Here is a 21,963-nt window from a genome sequence, read left to right on the forward strand (position 1 = left end):
TTCAGGCGTTGTCGACGTCGCTTACTCATCGTCTGTCTTCCTCTTCTCCGCCTCCGTTCCCTCCTTATGACGAGGCCGCTGAAGACTGGGAGGATTATGAGAAGCGTTTGCGGCAACACTTCTTGGCTTTCGGCGTTGTCGACGCTCCTATGTGTAAGTCGTTATTTCTCTCTTGGATTTCCCCACGGATCTATCAGCTGCTATCTCAGTTAGCCCCTCTGCGGGAACCTGCCTCTCTGTCCTTCCAAGAAATGTGACTTATTGTCTAGCTATTACCGAAAAAACACCCATGTCGTTGCCGCCCGCGTGGCGTTCTACCGGTGTCGTAAACAGCCCCATCAATCTTACCGGGCTTGGGCGGCGGAACTACACGGTCTGAGTCGGAAATGTCAGTTTGTCACGGACACTAATCATGAGTCTTACGCTGATTCAATGGTTAGGGACGCTATTTTACGGCTTGCTCCTGATAAAGAAGTTCGGCAACGTGCCTTACAATTGCCAAACCCGTCGTTGTCGGAAGTTCTCAGCATCGCTCAATCGTTTGAAGTGTCTCACGCTGCTGGTGCGCAAATAGACGCGTGGTGTGATGTAGGCGCTGTACACACCACTTTCAACACGGACAATTTGCCTGTTTCACAGGGAAACGACGATGTGGTGGCGGTGCACTCGCGTCAACAACGTCGCGTTGGGCCGCCACGCTCGCAGCGAAAACAGCAACCACAGAAGCAGGTTCGTTCCGCCCTTCCTTCTTGTCCACGTTGTTTCGTACAACATGATAGAGCCGCGTGTCCAAAACGTTGGGCCACGTGTAATTCATGTAGGAAAAAAGGCCACATTGCTTCTGTGTGTCAGTCCCCTAAAGTTCCTGTCGACGAGGACGAGGCATCGGACATGGATGTTAACTGTGTACTTTCCCAAACGAATAAGTTGTTTGTTACTGTTCGTGTTCTGGATAAAGACATTCGCATGCAAGTGGACACTGGCTCTGCAGTAACTCTCATTAATTCTCGCACGTATTTGGAGTTGGGCTCCCCTCCCTTGTCTCCAGTTACGCGAAATCTACGAACTTATAATAAGCAGAAAATTCCTATCGTTGGCCAGTTTGATGCTTCCACTTCCTACAAGTCTGTTGTTAGGCCCCTCACGTTTTATGTGGTGGATCATGCGGGCACTGAAAACCTGTTCGGTTATGATGCTTTCCAGTTGTTCGGGTTCTCCATTGATGATGATGTGCACCTCATATCTGAGGACATTCCATATCAACAGCTGGATGGCTTGTGTTCTGAATTCTCGTCCGTGTTCTCTGCTGGTCTGCGTCGTGCCAAGGATTTTGAAGCCCACATTACTCTTAAACCTACGGCTCGCCCTAAGTTTTTCCGGGCACGCCCTATTCCGATGGCGTTGCGTGCACCTGTCAAAGCTGAGATAGACAGGTTAACAGCTTCGGGGATTCTCCTTCCTGTTACCTCCAGCGAATGGGCATCGCCCATCATGGTGGTTTCTAAACCAAACGGGAGTCTGCGATTGTGTGGTGATTTTAAAGCCACTGTCAACGCTCAAAGCCTCATTGACACTTATCCCCTTCCCCGTCCTGAGGAGTTATTTACCAAGCTCGCTGGGGGCCAGTTCTTTTCCAAACTTGACTTATCGGAGGCGTACCATCAGTTGCCGTTGGATGCATCTTCCAAGGAATTTCTCGTCATCAACACTCCTTGTGGGTTGTATCAGTACCAGCGGTTACCATTTGGCGTCGCTAGCGCGCCGGCCATTTTTCAGCGGTTTTTGGAACAGCTCACGGCTTCCGTTCCCGGCTGCATCAACTACCTGGATGACATTGTTGTCACGGGGGCCTCCACTGAGGAGCACCTTCGCAATTTGCGTTCACTGTTTCGGGTTCTGCATTCAGCTGGGTTGAAGTGCAATCTGGACAAGTCACAGTTCTTCCAACCCTCCGTTGTGTATCTTGGTTTCCACTTGTCCCGTGAGGGTATACGTCCTCTACGACAGCACGTTCCGGCCATTACCGCTGTACCCCGGCCGTCTACGGTCAAAGAACTTCAGGCGTTTCTAGGCAAGGTTGCTTATTATCACAAATTCATTCCCTCCGCGGCGCCGGTGGCTCATCCTCTGCATCAGCTGTTACGCAAAAACGTTCCTTTCTGTTGGTCCGCAGAGTGTGAGCAGGCTTTTGTCCGCCTGAAGGCTCATTTGCAGTCGGCGCCTTGTCTTGCCACATTCCGTCCGGGTCAGCACTTGGTTCTGGCGACTGACGCGTCACAGTATGGCCTAGGGGCTGTTCTCGCCCATCGGTATGAGGATGGGTCGGAACGACCCATCGCCTACGCTTCCAAGACCCTCAACGATGCCCAACGGCGTTACTCTCAAATAGAAAAGGAGGCGCTCGCTATCATTTATGCTCTAAAAAAGTTCAGCGTTTTTTTGTATGGTTCTAAGTTTCACCTCATCACCGACCACAAACCGCTGGTCTCTCTGTTCAGCCCCTCGGCGTCGCTTCCGGATAAGGCAGCTCACCGCCTGCAATGTTGGGCCTTATACTTGTCTCGTTTTCACTATGAGATTCACTATCGCCCCACGGCCCAGCACGCCAACGCTGACGCGTTGTCGCGTTTGCCGATGGGCCCCGACCCGGTTTTCGATCGAGATGAACTACTCTGTTTCCACATTGATGAGGAAGAACGTCATGCGGTCGAGGGTTTTCCACTTACAGGTTCGCAGGTCGCGTCGGCTACTGCTCGGGACCCGGTCCTGCGTCAGGTGATCGGTTTTGTTCAGAGGGGTTGGCCGGACAGGACCAAGGGCCAGGCATCGGATCCCCTTCGCAATTACCATGCCTTGCCCCTTCGTCTGTCTGTTCGTGAGGGAGTTGTTCTTCTGGCCACAGATGGCGCATCTCCACGGGTTGTGGTGCCCGCCTCTCTTCGCAAAGATGTTCTCAAACTATTGCATGAGGGCCATTGGGGGATTGCTCGGACTAAGTCCCTGGCCCGCAGGCACGTTTATTGGCCCGGTATTGATTCGGACATCGCCCACATGGTCGCTGCGTGTGATCAGTGTGTTCAACAACTGGCTGCGCCTCGTACTCTGCCCTCTCCGTGGCCTGATCCGGCGCAGCCGTGGGAACGGGTGCACGCTGACTTTGCCGGCCCCTTCCTCGGCACTTATTGGCTACTGTTGATTGACGCCTTCTCGAAGTTTCCGTTTGTTGTTCGATGTCCGTCGCCCACCACTGCGGCGACGACGCTGGCTCTGTCCAAAATCTTTGCGCTAGGTCTTCCATCCACGATTGTCACGGACAATGGCCCTCAGTTCTCTTCGCAGGCCTTCCGTGATTTTTGTACTGGACAAGGGATTCATCATGTTACAGCACCGCCCTTCCATCCGCAATCGAATCGGGAGGTCGAGCGCCTTGTCCGCACTTTCAAAAGCCAAATGAAAAAATTCCTTAGTGATTTTTCCACAGATGACGCTCTGTTGCAATTTCTGAGTTCTTATCGCTTCACGCCTCTGGGTGATCGCAGCCCTGCTGAACTCTTGCATGGCCGCCAACCGCGCACTCTACTGCACCTGCTTCACCCTGTCAGGCCTTGTACTGTGTCCCTAGTGCGGGAAAATACCCGGTGGGCGCCGACGTGTGGGCACGGGGGTATGGATCTCGCCCTAAATGGATTCCAGGGGTGGTCCAGGCTCTTCGCGGCCGCCGGCTTTGTGAAATACGTACGGATGACGGCATGGTTGTTCGCCATTACGACCAGATGCGCCCACGAGTGGTGGCCACGCCGGTACCACCGCCCGTTCTTTCGTCTCCACCAGCCCGAGAAGCCAGTCCTGTCGTTGCTGCCGATCTTCCGGGCGTGTTGCTGCCGTCGCTACCCGCTTCCGAGTACGCCGGAACCGGCCCCAGTCGCGACGCCGCCTTCTCCGGGACCCATCTCGCTGGAGCACACCCCCAGGTCCACGACACCTATGGATGCTGCTCCGGAGTTTTCACCCATCATCTCGTCCAGGAGGCACGTTCCACGCGCAAGCTTCCGTCCTGGACATTTTCGACCATACTCTCGTGTTTCTCCGCGGGATCTTCTCGGGGCCTCCCAAGAGGCCATGGATGTCTCCGCACTGTCCGTGTCTCCAAGGAAGTGAGTGTTTTTTTTTCAAGGGGGGAAAAGTGTTGTGACAGTGCCATGACATTCAAAAGTGCCGCTACGTTAGTACGCGAACACGTCGATAGAGGCGCTCCGCAGCTCGGCCGAGCGCGGGAGCGCCACCTGGCTATGAACGGCGCCGGCCGCATATCACGGCACGGCAGTCGAATGACAGATACGGAGTTAGTAACATGTAACCCGCTAGTGTTTCTACTTTTGTATATCCACGCAATTTATTAGTGATTAAAGGTTATAACAAAAAGGAACTAAGGAAGAGTGACATACTTTTCTATGAGATTACTTTTCAATACTTTATTTCGCACATCTACCCTTCCCCCCCCCCCTCCCCCCCCCCCCCCCCCTCAGCTCCTTCCCTTCTCTCTCTCTCTCTCTCTCTCTCTCTCTCTCTCTCTCACACACACACACACACACACACACACACACACACACACACACACCACATAGTCTTCATTCATTCATTACTTTTTATTTCACTTTATTTTATTTTTTTAAATATTGACAATATTCTGTCAATGGCAATATCCTGACTTAGAACACTAGGTTCACCCATGATGGATTAATGCAATAATTTTTAGTTGCACCTGAAGCAGAGGCTGCTGATCAATTAAAACAAATCTTTACCTGGTGTCTGCAGTATCTTCACTCATTAACAGCATATCAGTTTCTCCAGACAGCTATTTGAGACTTGTGGAGATTGGACAAGCAACATTTCGAGTACGGAAAGGCTGAAAGAATTACATGTTATTTCCCTGTGCCTGGGCATGGATGTTCATCAGCAATTTTCGACTTCAGAACTTATGTTGTGAGTAAGTGCAGAAATACGAGACATTACTATAGTAGCTGCCACCAAAAGTGCCACCTATCGAAAGGCATAAATCTTAAAAATATTACAGGGGCTGCTAGGAACTTGTGGAATCGACAAATCAGTTTTTGTCCCTCGTTGGGGACAGAAGTGAGGTTCTAGCAGCCAATGGATGCAGATTTTTTCAGTAGTATATCATTTTATAAAAAATTGACATTTGGGATTCTTAGCGATTGACCAAAGTCATTTCGGGTATTGAAAGACAACAAGAATAAGATCTGTTTCTATGTGAGGGTGTTGAGTTTCATCATCAGTATTCGGCCCCTGAAGGCAAGTGTAGTTATTTAGTGCACAAGCACTGGACTTGACAACGGGAGCTACTGGTGTTGATGTGTAATCAGAAGTTTAGTTTTTCAAGGCTACCGCAGAGGTGGAATACTACATTCAAGACACGTACTGGAAACAATCTGTCTCCTCATACTATTGCTTATTGGCTCTCGCTTAACTGAGCAAATATCAGTTGCATACATTTAACATAAGAGAATAAGTAGATAGAGAGATTAGCAGTCCCCTAGTTGGAATTGCCATGGAAGAACTTGAGAAAGCCATTAAGAAGCTGAAAAACGTTAAAGCAAAAATTTTAAATGATATGAGAATGGAACAGATTAAACATTCAGGCACCACGGGAAGTTCATTTCACCTATTAGCTGATTTACCCTTAAGTGACAAACAAACATGCAACAGACATTTCCTACATTTGCATCTTCTGGTCCTGTGACAAACATCAATGCCCACCCAGTGAGGCACAAATCTATGTAAGGCAATTACGCTGTTGCAAGAAAAATTTATCAACATACCTGGAATAACTCCCAACACTTGCGTTTCCCAACCTCAACCTCACCCTCACCCATCAAACAAAGGTAAAAGAAATTACCACCTTCATACTACTATCAACTCTGTAATAACCTGCATACATTAATTTTCCAAATTACTACCACAGAACTGGAAACATACATTATACAGGTCTCCATTTCACTGTCTCTACTTAACTCCCAGCTAAAACAGTACAATGTCATAAAAAATGTGAGCAACGAAAAATTCTGAATACCAATGTTCAAAGCACGAAAGATCCAAGAGTCACACGAAATCACGCACATCAGAGCTCATTCTCCTTTTGATCACTAGTTATTTTCATGAAATGCTGCCTTCAGTTAACAACAAAAGCTGCTTCTACATACAATTTTCCACATCTCTATCTTGAACTACAAAATTGGCGACCACCCAGTCACTGCTCGACAGCTGCCTGCACTAAACTTCAGAAGTCGGAAACTGCTGATAAACATCCATGTCCAGGCACAGGGAAATTATATTTAGTTCCTTTGTCCTTCTGTATTTGAAATGCAAATTGTCCATTCAAATCCATGATATGGACAATTTTGTCTTGCATATGTGCTCGTCTACGTGTGTCCCTGAATAATCATTTTTGGCCTAGTTGTTAAGACACTTGCTTGAATTTGAACAAATAACTGATAGCCATAATGTGAAGTTGCTAAATGCCAGAAGTTAGCGTCAATAGCAGGCATGTATCCAAGACCAAAGTCTTTAAAATGCATATACTAAATAAAAAGAAGAAGTCTGGCTGAACTCCTTTAGCAGATGGAACAGATGGAACAAAGGTGGTATGACAATGGTAGCAGATTTGATTTTGGTCCAAGGCATGATGATTTTCAGACAGTGTTTGTGTTGTCTTTTTCACATACTCAGTGAGTAATAATGGCTACAATAAAACACAGTTAATGACTGTTTGGCCTAATAATCGAATGCAAGTCTTGAGAATATGAACCACTGTACCACATGTGTGTCTGACATTGAATTCCTTAAACAAAAGGAAACAGAAATCATATGTACTGGAAATATCTGCTGCAGGCATATATGTAACGTATGTCAGGCTATTGTTGTTGGTCCTAAATATCTTGCATTTATTGGGTCCAGACCTCAAGTCTAGCAATATTCCCACTTAATTGCTGGCTAGTGGATAAAAGATACCAAAACTCATAAATGTGCCAGATAGGTGGTGGCTTGTGTGGACAGCATGTCACCTCATCAGCACAGCTAGGCTCACATTGGAGGACAGTCCATGTGGTTGACACCTTCGACATCATAAGCTCAACAAGAAATATAAATCAATGTCAGATCAACATGATATGTCTGACATAAATCATAAACCCCTTTGAGAACACCTCAGTTACAATCTGTCAGCACCACAAGCATATTACAGTTAACCATAGATTAACGGTTCGAAATTAATCCATGGCATGAGCAATGACATTCAGTGATGTGCTAGTTTTCTTCGTCTATGTTTATCTGTTATGTTTGTTACCAGCAATTAGTGTCCCACTACTTTTAAAAGTGTCTCTCAAGACTTCTTCCACAGCTCTGTGTACTGTAGTACTGTTGTCATAAAGGCTGACCACATGATTGCATCTCACCTCATCTTCTCCTTCATCTTCCCCTTCTGGTTCTTTCTTCCATGAGCAGTGAATCTGTTGTAAATTCATTTGTAAATAACCCCAGACATATCCATGCGATACTTACTGTGATGCAGAATTCTCATCAAGATATAAATCGGGCAGGCTCAAAGCCTGAATAATATTATAAACCCCATGAAGAAATTGGAAACTTTTTTGCCACAGATTATTTTGTCAAACTCCAATTCACAGCATCAACATTTGCACTGGATCCTACACAAGCATTTTAATAACGGGATTGTAAAGTCTGTCATTTTGCAGTCTTTTCCATTTTAGTTAACTCATCCAAAAGATAAAAAAAGGAAACATACAGCATTGAACTCTGTATCTTCAGATTATCAATCCACTCTTCTATCATAAATAGACAGAATAATAATCTCCTTGAACACATGAGACCATACGTTCATGAAAGGTAATTTTGTGGCTTTAATCTTCATCTCAAAATGTGCAAAGTTATCATTTCAAGTTGCATAAGACTTAAGATACGTGTTCTTAAGTGAGGGGGGGGGGGGGGGGGAGGTTGGTAAAATTGCTGCCTCTTTCTTAGTTAAGCCTGAATGGCCCTTATTAGCACGGTCTTGAAACTTTTACAGCCTTTGGGTCTCATATTTGTTGGAACGAAGCGCTGTTTCTGCTATTTGAACATTCAATCTGCTCTCTCTCTCTCTCTCTCTCTCTCTCTCTCTCTCTCTCTCTCTCTCTGTGTGTGTGTGTGTGTGTGTGTGTGTGTCATCACGCCCTGGCCTTTTTTTTTTTTTTGCTGTTAAGTGTACATAGGAAGTACAGATTTTTTTGGTTTTTAGGGACAATGTCTTCTTCACAGCAGGAATTTAAAACACAATTATACACATAAATTCTTATACTGGTACACTGTGACATTTCCCACCTCATCAGTGCATTAACTTCTCCTCAAATCAGCAAAAAATCAGTATAAATAAGATTAGTATCTGACATTCCACTGACTATGATGTCTTGGGAAGAGGAACATGACTTGGGTTGGAGAAGGATGGCGAGGGAAGTCAGCAATATGGCTATTTTTTTTTTTTTTTTAACCATCCTGTAACTTGCATTAAACAATGCATGGGCACTACCACAAATCTAAATCTGGATGACCACCTTACTCATACCAAATGTGAGCCCAGTGTCTTAATCACTGAGCCTCCTCATTCTCTCTCTCTCTCTCTCTCTCTCTCTCTCTCTCTCTCTCTCTCTCACTCTCCTGCCCCCCCCCCCTTTCTCCCTTTTTTAAAAAGGAAAATTCTGAGGTCAACATATGGTTGACGACATATAGAAGTTTGGGTCTGGCCGTGAGTCATGCACAGATGGGCGACCGCTTCCGATATGCAGGAAATACGGGTTCGAGTCCCGGTCTGGCACAAGTTTATATTGTCGTCACTCCATTCTACAGCTGATTCCAGTCATTATTCACAATTGCGAATTCATCTGATGTGTTTAGTAATGGCTGTGGTTGCCGCAGTGCACAGTCATCAGAATAACACTGGCACTGCAATATTGTAATTTTGGTGTCTGTTAATGTAGCAATATAATGTTCAGTTTATTGTTTTCCTCTATCAAAATGAAAATCTCATTTGAATAAACTGTAAAATTACAAGGACTTTTAACAGCTGGCCAGTACCTTCAAGAACGAGAATCGAAGTATTGCTGAGAAGACACATGTGACAGTAAAACTATCCTAGCTTTCAGAACTATTAAATCCATCCTCAGGAAGGAAAGAGTCTGACAGACTTGGCGCTTGTTTCTAATGTTACCCAAACTATCCTTGTACCTCCCCCATAGGAGGAACTAACAATCCAAAAGCTATGATGGTTTCTTCTACTTTTGTGTATGTCTAAATATGTCTAGCAGCTATGGAATTTTGCCTCTTCAAGGTAAGAAATGCCCAGATACTACGTTTCCTTGTAATTATAAAGTTTATAGATTTTTATATTTGTGCTGTAATCACCATCTGAAAAATTAGTAATACGACTGGTTTCCTCTGTAACAGAAAACTAGGAATCCCAAACATCACAGACAGTACAACTCAAGGCATCACCAAACAGAACAAGAACCTCAAGCACTTGTTGCTGTCAATAATATTGGTATAATTAGCATTCCAGTGAGGACTGGAAAGGCCAGGATGTATCAACAGTTAAAAATGATCTATATTACTAAACATCTAATTCACTTCATGCTTCAGAGTGCACGGTCCCAGTTGAACATTTTCTACTTAACATCTTCCAGGGTCAACAAATTTGGTTTTCAATATCTCATATAACTGGCTGGGGTACCAGCTTCACTAAGGGAGTTGATATGAGATTGTGTGATAGTTGGAATAAAAGAATGAACTGTAAAGTATAAGAGGTAAAAAAATGATTGAAAACATATTATGTTTACAATATTTGTTTATAAACATTTTCATTTTGTTATCCGCAGTATATACGTACAAATTTTTTGAATTTTCTTTTCAACACAAAGCTACGTATAGTTGGCTGTGAGAGAAACAGGAGTCTTTGAGGTTGATGCCACAATATTTTCAAGTCTGTCCTTGTGCTTCATTCATTGTCAAATGGTAGGCTAATTTGATTGGAAATTGCAGTCTTTTAAATTGGAGTGGCAGCTCAGTAGAGATCAGTGGTTATCTGGGGATAAATAGTATGTGTCCTTTGCACTTTCCAGTTGCAAGCTTGGCTTCGATGATGTTATTCGATAGCTGCTTGACAATCATCCTTGTTCCATTACACAGTTTTGGTGAGTTGAGGTTTCTGAGTAGTATGATCAGAGATCTAATTTTAAGTAGAAGTCAGTGTAATGGCATTCCTGGTACTTGCAAAGAGTTTAGAAATTCCGTAGGGAAGTTCACAGTTTCTTCAATTTTTAGCATTGTATCGATCAATTTGGATATTCTCTCTTCATCAGGAATTTTCTTTTGAATATTGAAGTTGATATCATCAACAAAGTTACTTTTAGTTGCCAAATACAGATGGCCAAGATGAAAAGCAGCCAAACAACAAGGAGAATGTAATTTAGATTTCAAGAGCGTGAATGTGAGCTCACAGGCCAGTGTCCACTGAAAAGAAACATTCTTGTGGAGGGAATCGGCCAACGCAGTCACACCCAGAGTAAATTTGTGATAGTAAGTAATATTACCTAAAAATTCTTAGATTTCTTTGACATTTGTAATGTGTGCCACAGCTGTGGCAGCAGTCACAAGGTGATGTAAATGCTTAAAACCATCTTGAGAAATCTCAAACCCCAGATACACAATGGACGGTTGAAAAAGTGTGCATTTCAACCCTGCAGTATTTAAGACCATGAACAAGGGGTGTAAGTTATGTAAATGCTCTTCTGTGGATGCACCCATCATGATAATGTCATCAAGACAGTTGATGCACCCCAGTATGAACATGTCAACTATTCCAAAATATACTGTAAAGTCACATGGGCACTAGCCACATGGAATGGGAGGCACTGATATTGGTAGAAGGTAAAGGATGTGTTAATCACAAGGAGCTGTTTAGAATCCTCATCCAGCGGAACATGTAAATGGGCTTCAAATAAATCAGTTTTGGCGAAAAAATGTCCCTGGCGAGCTTAGCAAGTAACTCATTCAGAGGGGGCAAAGGGAAGGTGTCAATGATAGATTGAGCATTAACTGAAACTTTAAAGTTTCACAGAAGCGAAGCTGACCAGTTGGTTTTTTAACAATCACAAAGATCTGGGGGTAGAGGCAGTGGGGGGAGGGGGGGCGGGGGCAGTTACACCACTTACTCGATGTATTAGGCTTTATGAGCCCCGACAACATCAACCTATCCAGTTATGATTTCACTTAATCATGCAAAGCCACCGGAATAGGGCATGAACAGAAAAAGTGCGGCCACGCCATAGGTTTCAGGCTAATGTGGGCCGCAATATTAGTGCCACAATCTAACCCACCCAAGAAAAGAGACGAGAGCTCAGAGCAAATAGAATCCAACTGCTCTTAAGGGACCTAGTTGGAAACTATGTGCACCGTTTCCGAAATGGATAAACCAAAGCATCCAGACCAAACAAATTTGCAGTACCAGAATTGTCCACTACTAAAAAGTCAAGGAACGAACCACAGATTTATATATGGTGGGAGCTGTAAATTGCCACTAAACTGGTATATGCTGCTTGTTGCAACTCACTAAACATCAAGTAACCGGAGACAATGCCAAAGATCCCAAATCCACCTAAGTTTGCGAGTTCAGTAAAGTCGCGCCTGCACTCATGTCCACTTGTAGGCTGAGCACTTTGTCCATCACTAGCATCTCAATAAACAGTTTATTATGATACGTAAGCACTGGAGATACACAATTAACATCCATGTCCATATCTGCAGGAGGGGGCTGGGAATGACACATGGATGCTTTACGTCCTTTTTTTCTACAGTTGTTGCAAGTCGCTCAGTGCTTAGGGCATGCAGCCAGATTGCTTGAAATAGTATGGTCAAGATGTGAGTGCAGAGCACTGCTGTTGCTGTGGTTGTCACAGCTACTACTTTGAATGTTGCAGTCCAGTATGGCATGGAATCCGTTTTTGTATAGCTGCCACATCATCCTCCCACTGAGAAATGACCAACGCCTGATGACACCGAACAGGCACTACCGTGCTGATGTTGCACCAAGCCTCAATCTGATCACCAGCAGCTTGAGATGCCTCAAAAGACTGAGCAATATTTAATGCTTCAGCCAAAGATGGATTCTTGCACTATAGCAGGCACTGAAGCACCTCCTTGTCAGGAGCCAACTGAATGATTTCATCATGGACCATAGAATCAGCATAGGAATCAAGATGAGCATCAGTAACAATCCGACATTTCCAACTGTGACCATGGAGTTCAGATGTCTGGACCCAGTAGGAATGGTGGACTGTTTATGACATTAGAATCTACATAAGCTGCAATGACATGCATGCATTTATGGTGATAAGTGGACAACTTACATATTTCATTGAACAAAAGCAACGCACGTTGCTGGAGTAGGGATGGCGAAACAACTGTTCGATGCAAGGCGAAATTTAAGAAAGGAAAAGACATTTCTTTTAAGCTTCCCAGTCCTTGGCCAAATCAATGTAAGGGGGAAAAGGTGGCGGTACACAGACAGTGTGGAAACCTGTGTATCAAAGTGATCGACAAGTTCATGATAGCAACCGTTAGAGCCTTCTGCTGCTTGAGGACAGATCAAAGCACTGCCTTTGTGAATAGAAGAACTGAAGGAACAACCAAAGAGACTGAGCACACATGAGTGAACACCACACTCATTGCCAATTGTGTCGTACTGTAAGGCACAAAAATGGCCACAATGAACCTAAGTTTTTTCTTCTTCTAGATACAAACAAACCATAGTTGAGAACATAGACACAAACATAGAAACAATGCAGATAATGATACAAGCAGTTCCTGTCAATAAGTAAGAACACAATACAAGGGTGAGTGCCTGCTGCATCGTGTTTATAAAGAGGAGGGCTCCGGTAGACGGCTTTGCGGAAGGCACAAGTACTGTGGCCCAACACAGGCGGCCTCTGGTGGCATACCCGCACAAATGCCATTGGCAAAATATTCAAACTGTAGCACACCAGTGCCCTGGTGCTGCGGTGCACATCCAAGTATTACGTACAGGGTATTAGCATCCTTGCTCGCTGGAGTGCTAGTCCCACTAAAAAAATTGAAACACTGAGAATGGGTCCCAAATTGCGCATGGATAGCTGAAACAGTGAGAGTATTGTCCACAAAAGGTGAGGTTCCAGGTTAAAATCACATTCTGCCACATGGCTTATCACGCAAAAAATTTCGAAATGTCACACACTCTGCTACAGAGTGATAGTTTCATTCCGGGTTTCTATCACATTTATACGATTGTCAGCTGCTTAAAGCCTCAGCTACATGGTAATAGATTATCTTTACTCCTTCCATTAATTGTGAACGAAGATGTACACGTTGTGGAACACTATTTTTATTTTATGTTTTGCAAAGATGACAACGTATATAAAGGTAACACAGCAGTAGTTCAAGGTCAGCCAGTTCTTTTTGCCATGTGCTGCAACACTACATTTGAAGAATCATACTTCAGCTGAGCAAAAGCAGTTTGAGAAATGCAGCAGGGGCAGCAACAGGAAAGTAACAGCAGAAGAGAACATTGAGATCTGACCCTCATCCTCAGAGCACATCCCCCGGTCTGAGTATATCCTCCCCCAAGACAAGGGTCACTACGGTGTATGAGCCAGGTTCAAATTGCAAACATCTCAGCTTCTGACTTTAAACTTCCTACTCCAAAGAAGCACTGGAGTTTTACAACCTAACATTTGTTTAATGTTCTATCTTTTCCCCAAACAAGTTGGGTACCAGCTTATCCTTTCAACCATGTATTTTTGTTAGTAACACAAGACAGAAACTCAATTAAAACATGCATAACCTACATTCTATTCCTACTTACAATAAGAGACACTTACTTAAGTACTTCTTGAAGAATGCATCCAGCTTTTTCAGAACCAGAAAATGAAAGTCCCATTGGTAGGAATGTGCCTTCATCTGATTCCATCACATAATCTAAGTTTCTAGTCTCATTTTTGTGGGCTTTAACATAAGCTTGTGCTCCTATCAGTCCCTCTTCTTCAGCAGTCCACAATATACACCTGGAGAAAATTCTTAACTAAAGTCATAGTAGTTATACACAGTAATACATTTTATGTAAGCCAAGTTTACTAAGCAAATCAATGTGCAAAAACAATAGCATCTATAATTTTTCCCATGTTAACTGAATTAACTTCACCGGCATGAAATGAATAGAGGTAATGTAGACAAAATCAACAAAGATGCAACAACAACAGCTAAGTCCAGCTACTTTTGCACCTTGTATAATTGCTTATCTTGAACAAATGTATCAACCTTCTGATAAATTTTGCACATTTCCACTCAATAATTCATACAGAATAATTTTCTCAGGTAACTCATCACTTAGAAAAAAAGTACTGATTGCACAAAAGCAAGCAATAAGAATAATATGTGGTGTTCACCCAAGAACGTCATGTAGGTATCTCTCTTAAAGGAGCTAGGTATTTTAGTTGTGCTAATAAATTTCGTGTTTTCTGAGAAATTCGTAATAAATAATCTGTCACAATTTGAGAAGGACATTGATGTACATACCTACAATGCCAGAGGGGAAAATTACCTTCATTACCCATTGTTAAAGCTGCCAGTGGCTCAAAGAGGAGTTCAATATGCAGAAATAAAAATTTTGATCATTTGCCCAATAATATAAAATGTCTGACAGGCAGCAAAGCAAGCAATTTAAAATCATTTCTCCTGGACATCTTCTATACCAATGACAAATTTCTACTTAAAAAATTAGCAGCCAGTAAAAACCGGCACACAGAGAACTAATTTTTCAGTTTAGTTGCATGAACAGGAATAAAATGGTAATGTGTTCATTAATGTTAACACTAATCATGTGTACATATCCTGTAAACTGACTGATTCCACATAATTTCAATGAAAGAGTCATTCGACAATCAATGGTGCATGTAACTGACATGAAATGATAGCAAAGTAATCCTCAGAAATGTTGAACTCCAATGTAATGAATGTATTGTGACTAAAGAATATTTGTGCCAGACCAGGACATAAACCTGGATTTCCTGCGTTTTTACATGCAGTTTACAGAATATTATGCTCAATGAATGAACAAATGAATGAACGAACTGACAACATGAGAGTTCAGCTGTACAACCTATAACAAATGAAGTGACAAATGAGATATGCTGGGAAAACAAGTCACTTAGTCAAGAAAACAATACCATTCATCATTCTTAAACCTACAACAGAAATCAGGGTGTGGCCAAAAACGAGACATACTGCATCTAAAAGCAATTAAAGCAGAGTAAAATACAGATGAAAGAGGCAGCTGACAAAGGAGGTAGAGTCAAGAGTCCCACACACCCAGTATGCAGCAAGAGATGCCCAACTGTAACTACCCCACCATTTCCACAGAACAAATGAAGAATCAGTTCAATTGTCTGTGAAACAGTAGAGGTAAATAATTCAGAAGTTCATGCTTGGCATTGAGGGCTAGGAGAAGGTGGCATTCCATCAGAACACAGGCTACTGTTGGTAAGGTTCCATGATCACAATGTCACGGTGGCTCTTTACATAAAATAAAACTATGATTTACTGTGGTATGACTGATGCAGAGGCAACATAGGATAGTGGATTCCTTCTATGAAGAACAGGAGGAGAGCCACGCAGCAGTAGTCTCCTTGATAGTGTAGTGTTCACTAGAGGGGTCAGTAAGCTACTACATGTTGTTCCATCTGCAAGTGAGCACAGGCCTTATTTGCATCCACAAATCGATGCTTGGGATCATCAAAGTAAATGTGGGGGGAATAATCGCTTCTCTTGCCAAACGATTAGCCAGCTCATTTCCTGGGATACTCACATTACCTGGGACCTAGAGTTACCTTTAACTGAGCAGACAGTATGACTAGGCTCAGAGAGAAGGTCATGAATAGCAGTTATCTCAGGGTGGTATGAGTCACAGTGATCATTGATCGGGAGACTCCTCATTGAGTCATCTTAAATTATAACTCTGCCAAGGAAGGCTTGTTTAATAAACTGTAGTGCAGCTCTGATGTAAGAACACTACATGTTTCCAACAACAAATTTTGTTCCTGACTAGCGGGAAGTGTAAAACCATATCCTGTACTATTCATGGTTTTAGAGTTGTCACTGTAAACGACAGTAGCACCTATTCTTGGACAACTGAAAGGAACAGATGCTGGAAAGTCGGGGGGGGGGGGGGGGGGGGGGGGGGTGACAAACATTAGGACCATGGATCATATCAGTCCTAATTAAAGGCTGGTAATCCCAACAGAAGGTGGCCACAGCAGCTTGATACCCTTCATATGCAAAAAGTATGTGAAAAGTTGCATGATGAGATTGAATGGTGACTGCCAAGTGAGCAAGAGTCGATACAGTCAGAGTTGAAGAGGGAAGTTTCCCACTTCAGCATGGAGACTGTCTATGAGAATAGTCCAGAAGGCTCCAGTGACCAGTCAAACACCATGCTGATCACCCGAGCTTAGCAATTTCGAAGCTGAAGGTGTTGCCAAATCACAAACCTGGCAACCATAGGCCAGTCAGGATGAGACTAGAAATATGGAGAAGAGTAACATGATCAGTTTCACAAGGGGTGTCAGCAAGGAAGCAAAGAGCACTATGCTTCCACATGCAGTCAGTCTTTAGTTGACAAATACAGGCAACCTAGTCAGCTTTTTACTAGAGAGGAGGCCCAAAAAATGGGACAGCACAACAACGTCCAAGCAATGCAAACTCAAGTAGAGTTCTGGGTCAGGAGGGAGCAAGGTACAATGGCAGAAATGCATGATCAACATTTTTGTTGGAGAAAATTGAAACCATAGGAAAGGGCCCAAGTTGAGGCCCTTCAGATGACGCTTGGAGCTGGCATTCAATGGACATCCTTAGCCCATTGATGGCGATATGGTCCTATGGAGAGCTGAGTGAAGAACCAACCCTAACCTGGGACAACCAGTGGGATAAAAAGTGATGAATAGAAAGCAGCAGGGAGCCATGAAAGCCCCAGTGAGGGTGCCAGGCAGTGTCGAATGCCTTATGTAGGTCAAGAAAGACTGATAGGTGTTGGCATTTAGGAAGTCTGTCAGTTTTCCATTTTCAACCTAACCATAGGGTTGATTGTGGATCATCCCTCCCAGAAACCACAATGATAGGGGGACAAAACACCCTGTGATTCAAAAACCCAGCATAACCTGTGGTCAATGATCCTTTCAAGCACTTTTCAGAGCATGTTGGTGAGGTTAATCGGTCAATCGCTGACAACAGATGTTGTGTTTTTACATGGCTGGATTGGGACAATGATATTATCTCACTTTTGTGAAGGGAATGCAGCTTCGAGCCAAATACTGATGACTCAGGGTAGATGTAGCCTTCGAGTAACATTCAGATGTTTGATCATCTGACTGGACAGAATCAATGCCTGGGGCCGCATTGTAAAATGAGGCAAGAGCCTAAAGCAGTTCGCAGTAAGTGAAAGGTTCATTATACATTGCCCAATCACATTCATGTGACCACCTGTCAGAAGCCTCAATAACCAACTTTTGCACTGCAGACCACTGCAAGATGTGCAAGAAGAGAGTCAATCATGTTCTGAAAGGTCTCGACAGGGTTGTGCAGCCATGCCAACTCCAGTGCCACGGCCAGCTGCACTAGGTTTCTTGATTGAGGATCCGTGGTGAAAAGACCTGGTCAAGGTGATCCCACATATTCTCGACTGGATTTGGTGGCCAGTGGAGTAGGGTAAACTCATCCTGGTGCCCCTCAAACTACGCACGTACATTGGGAGGTGGGTGGCATGTTGCACTGTCCTGTTGGTATGTACCGTCATTCCAGGAGAAAACGAACTGCATATGTCGGCGGACATGGTCCCCCAGGACACATGCATACCTGTGTTGATCCACTGTGCCTTCCAGAATGATGAAAACACCCAGAGAATGCCACAAAAACATTCCCCAGACCATAACATTCCATGCTCTGGCCTGTACCCGTTGCTTTCAGGCATTTTACATAGTAAACACCAATGGCCACCTGTCTGGTGGAGCATAAAATGTGATTCATTTGAAAAGGCCACCTGTCGCCACTCAGTGGACATCCAGATGCAGTGTTAAGAGTGCAAACTCCAGCCTTCATTTTCAATGAACAACAGTCAGATTGGGTGCATGAACCAGATGTCTAGTGCAGTGTCCTTATGCAACAACATTCACTAAATGGTCGTTGAGGAGACACAGTTGGCAGGCCCTTGGTTCATGTGGGCAGTCCGTTGCATGCCCGTTCACCTGTACACGTCTCCGCAGCTGACATTCACCCCTTCAACTATCATTTGTGGTGCACCACAGTTGCTTCGGCATCAGTTTTGGATAGTGCCATTTTGTCATGCACAGTATACTTTAACCACGGCAGCACATAAACAGTTTGCAAACTTAGCTGTAGAAATTCTTCCAATCTATATGTGGCATACAGCAAAACAGTGCTTAACAGTATTTGTTAAAAACAGTCTTGGTTGCAATTTTAGTTTTCTATTTTTCAATGACACATTTCGCCTTATTTAGGCATCTTCAGGTAATCTTTTCAAGATGGATGCGAGAGACACCAAGATCTGCCTATAACAGAATTCTGTTACTCGTTCCTGTGAACGCAAACGTGTTATGCAGATCTTGGTGTCTCTTGCGTCCATCTTGAAAAGATAACCTGAAGATGCCTAAATAATGCGAAACGCGGCGTTGAAAAATAAATAACACTTCTGCCCTCAGCCCAAAGGCCAATGATAATGTCGTTTTGAATTTCACATAAATCAAACATTGCGACAATGACTGCACTGTTTTCCACATCTCCCTCCCTCCACCCCCCACCCCCCACCCCAAACGTGCTTTATAATCTTCCAATGCTAGTGTTGCCACTTTCCATCTTTGAGTAGTTAGTGCACGTTGATGCCGAACGTAGGTGGTGGTCACTTTAGTGCAAGTGGACATTGTCTAATTCAGCTTAGCAGGGGCTGAAACATAGACGGTTGTCTTCAACTTGTCTTTGAGCTGTAAGGTGTTCAAGTAAGAACTGATACATCAGTACAAAAGATCAGCCTGAAGGACAAGACCCAGAACAGTTGTTGATCTTTGGAGGCCCAGAAGACTACAGACGTGGCCCCCACTGGGGAGGAAGAGGCATAAATTCCTGAAGAGGGGACTAAAGCATTCCCAGCACTCATTCCTACCATGCTTAATAGGATAGCAGACCTTAGCAAGAAATCGTTTAAAAGTATAGAGGGCAGCATGTGCAGGATACTGCTTAAGACATTGCAGGATCCTACAATGATCCTAAATAGCTGTTGCAATGTCTTCCATCCGTCAGGGTACTACCCAGTCACGGAGTGTGTTTGAAGAAAGAGGAAAAGCAGTTCCAGCAGTGCGGGTGATTGCACTGGTGACATTGCCCACAATCTCGTTGATGCTATCTCACAGGCCAAGACTGAAAGTTACAGCAGATGTACATAACTGGCAATTGGCTCTTGGATGAGCCCATTGTGGCGGTGAAAGGAAAGTGATAGGATGACCGAGAAGTGTTCACTATCACAAACATCATCATGAAGCAACCAAGGTAGCAAAGCCGCAACATCCACAAAAGAAATTATCACTCACGTGATGATAAAACCTACCAGTAACAAATCTAGCAGCCCGCCTCTGAATTGCTTCTATGTCCTCCCTCAATCCGACCTGATAGGGATCCCAGACGCTCGAGCAGTACTCAAGAATAGGTCATATTAGTGTTTTACAAGAGGTCTCCTTTACAGATGAACCACATCTTCCCAAAATTCTACCAATGAACCGAAGACGACTATCCGCCTTCCCCACAACTGCCATTACATGCTTGTCCCACTTCATATCGCTCTGCAATGTTACGCCCAAATATTTAATCGATGTGACTGTGTCAAGCGCTACACTACTAATGTAGTATTCAAACATTACAGGATTCTTTTTCCTATTCATCTGCATTAATTTACATTTATCTATATTTAGAGCTAGCTGTCATTCTTTGCACCAATCACAAATCCTGTCCAAGTCATCTTGTATCCTCCTACAGTCACTCAACGATGACACCTTCCCGTACACCACAGCATCATCAGCAAACAGCCGCACATTGCTATCCACCCTATCCAAAAGATCATTTATGTAGATAGAAAACAATAGCGGACCTACCACACTTCCCTGGGGCACTCCAGATGATACCCTCACCTCCGATGAACACTCACCATCGAGGACAACGTACTGGGCTCTATTACTTAAGAAGTCTTCGAGCCACTCACATATTTGGGAACCAATCCCATATGCTCATACCGTAGGAGTCGGCTGTGGGACACTGAGTCAAACGCTTTCCGGAAGTCAAGGAATATGGCATCCATCTGATACCCTTCATCCATGGTTCGCAAGATATCATGCAAAAATAGGGCAAGTTGCATTTCGCAGGAGCAATGCTTTCTAAAGCCGTGTTGATGCATGGACAGCAACTTCTCTGTCTCAAGGAAATTCATTATATTCGAACTGAGAATATGTTCGAGAATCCTGCAACAAGCCAATGTTAAGGGCATTGGTCTGTAATTTTGAGGATCCATCCTTCTACCCTTCTTATATACAGGCGTCACCTGCGCTTTTTTCCAGTCACTCGGGACTTTACATTGGGCAAGAGATTCACGATAAGTGCAAGCTAAATAAAGGAGCCAATGCAGTAGAGTACTCTCTGTAAAACCAAATTGGAATCTCAAGGGAAATAAGGGGCCCTTCCTAGAGACAGACAATTATTACAAATGGTGATGGGTGACGTAGTTTGCAGTCACCCTGCAAATCCCTCCAGTTCCCCTACAGGGGCCAATATGATTCCAACCTGCTCGGTAATCACAAAACATTGGGGAATGGTTATCACTGATGTGAGTTTCTTGAAGGGCAATATAGACTGCAGAATAAGACAAATTAGCTGTTGCAGTTGCGGTAAGTTACAGTAGTATCAATTACAGTTCCATTGGATCATCACTTTGAGGGTGTCCTGGTTTGGGGTAAAGGAGGCAGGAGGGCCGCTCACATCCTACAACTACTGTCTGTCACCAGTTCAAGTGCGACAACATCAACAAGCGTTATCTCAGCATCCAAGGCAAGGGGGGGAGGATGAGGGGTATCGGCAACTTCGGAGTCACCACAATAGCCTTGTTGTTGTTCTTCTTCTATTTTTTGCTACTTATGGTGGCCCAGATTCCTGCAAGTGCTTACTTACTTTAAGTCTGGAGGGCAGATGAAGAGAGGGCAGAGGATTCTGATCTGTGAGTTTTTAGGGAGAGGGGTCCTGAGAGGGAGCCCCGTCACAAGTAGATGCAGAAGAGGTAGAGTGTGGGAGAAAATGATGCGGCAACCACTAGAGTGGAGGACAGTTTCATATCTGGTTTGGAAAAAATTGAGGTTGGTGGGGAGGATGGGGTGTGGGAGGGAGTGAAAGCAATGACTTTTGCAGAATTGTTCATCAAGTTGACGGATACAGGCATTCACTTTTTTTTCCCTTTTTTTGCCTCAGTACATTATTCTTATATTGACACACAAACATGATGTTCATAAGGACAACCTTCGTGGAGTGGTCATCTGTATTTTCCACATTTTGGATTTGCTGTGGAGCGGGATGACATATGACCAAAGGATAAACATTGGAGATATCTAAACACCTCATGGGTGGGGACATTAAGTTTCATGTACACCGCAACTTAAGCTTTTTCTGGAAGCACATTTCCTTCAAAGGCTAAGATGAATGCACCTATATATGTTCAATTATCCTTGGGACCTTTCTGTAAGTGTCAGACAAAACGCACACTCACCA

The 21,963-nt window shown here is 43.9% G+C and overlaps 1 protein-coding gene across 5 annotated transcripts in view; it reads right to left on the reverse strand.

Moving 5' to 3' along the window:
* Window positions 1-21,963, reverse strand: part of LOC124618663 (carboxypeptidase Q-like) — an 88,454-nt gene that overhangs the window by 40,691 nt on the left and 25,800 nt on the right. For all 5 annotated transcript variants that reach the window (XR_006980051.1, XR_006980052.1, XM_047145370.1 and 2 more), the window contains exon 5: window positions 13,980-14,162. Coding sequence is in view for 3 of the 5 variants with exons in the window: in XM_047145370.1 (XP_047001326.1) it covers window positions 13,980-14,162 (183 nt within the window). In the remaining 2 variants the exon portion in view is untranslated. The remainder of the gene's footprint in view (window positions 1-13,979; window positions 14,163-21,963) is intronic.

This window comes from Schistocerca americana, chromosome 1, assembly GCF_021461395.2.
Source record: "Schistocerca americana isolate TAMUIC-IGC-003095 chromosome 1, iqSchAmer2.1, whole genome shotgun sequence".
Classification (NCBI taxonomy): domain Eukaryota; kingdom Metazoa; phylum Arthropoda; class Insecta; order Orthoptera; family Acrididae; genus Schistocerca; species Schistocerca americana.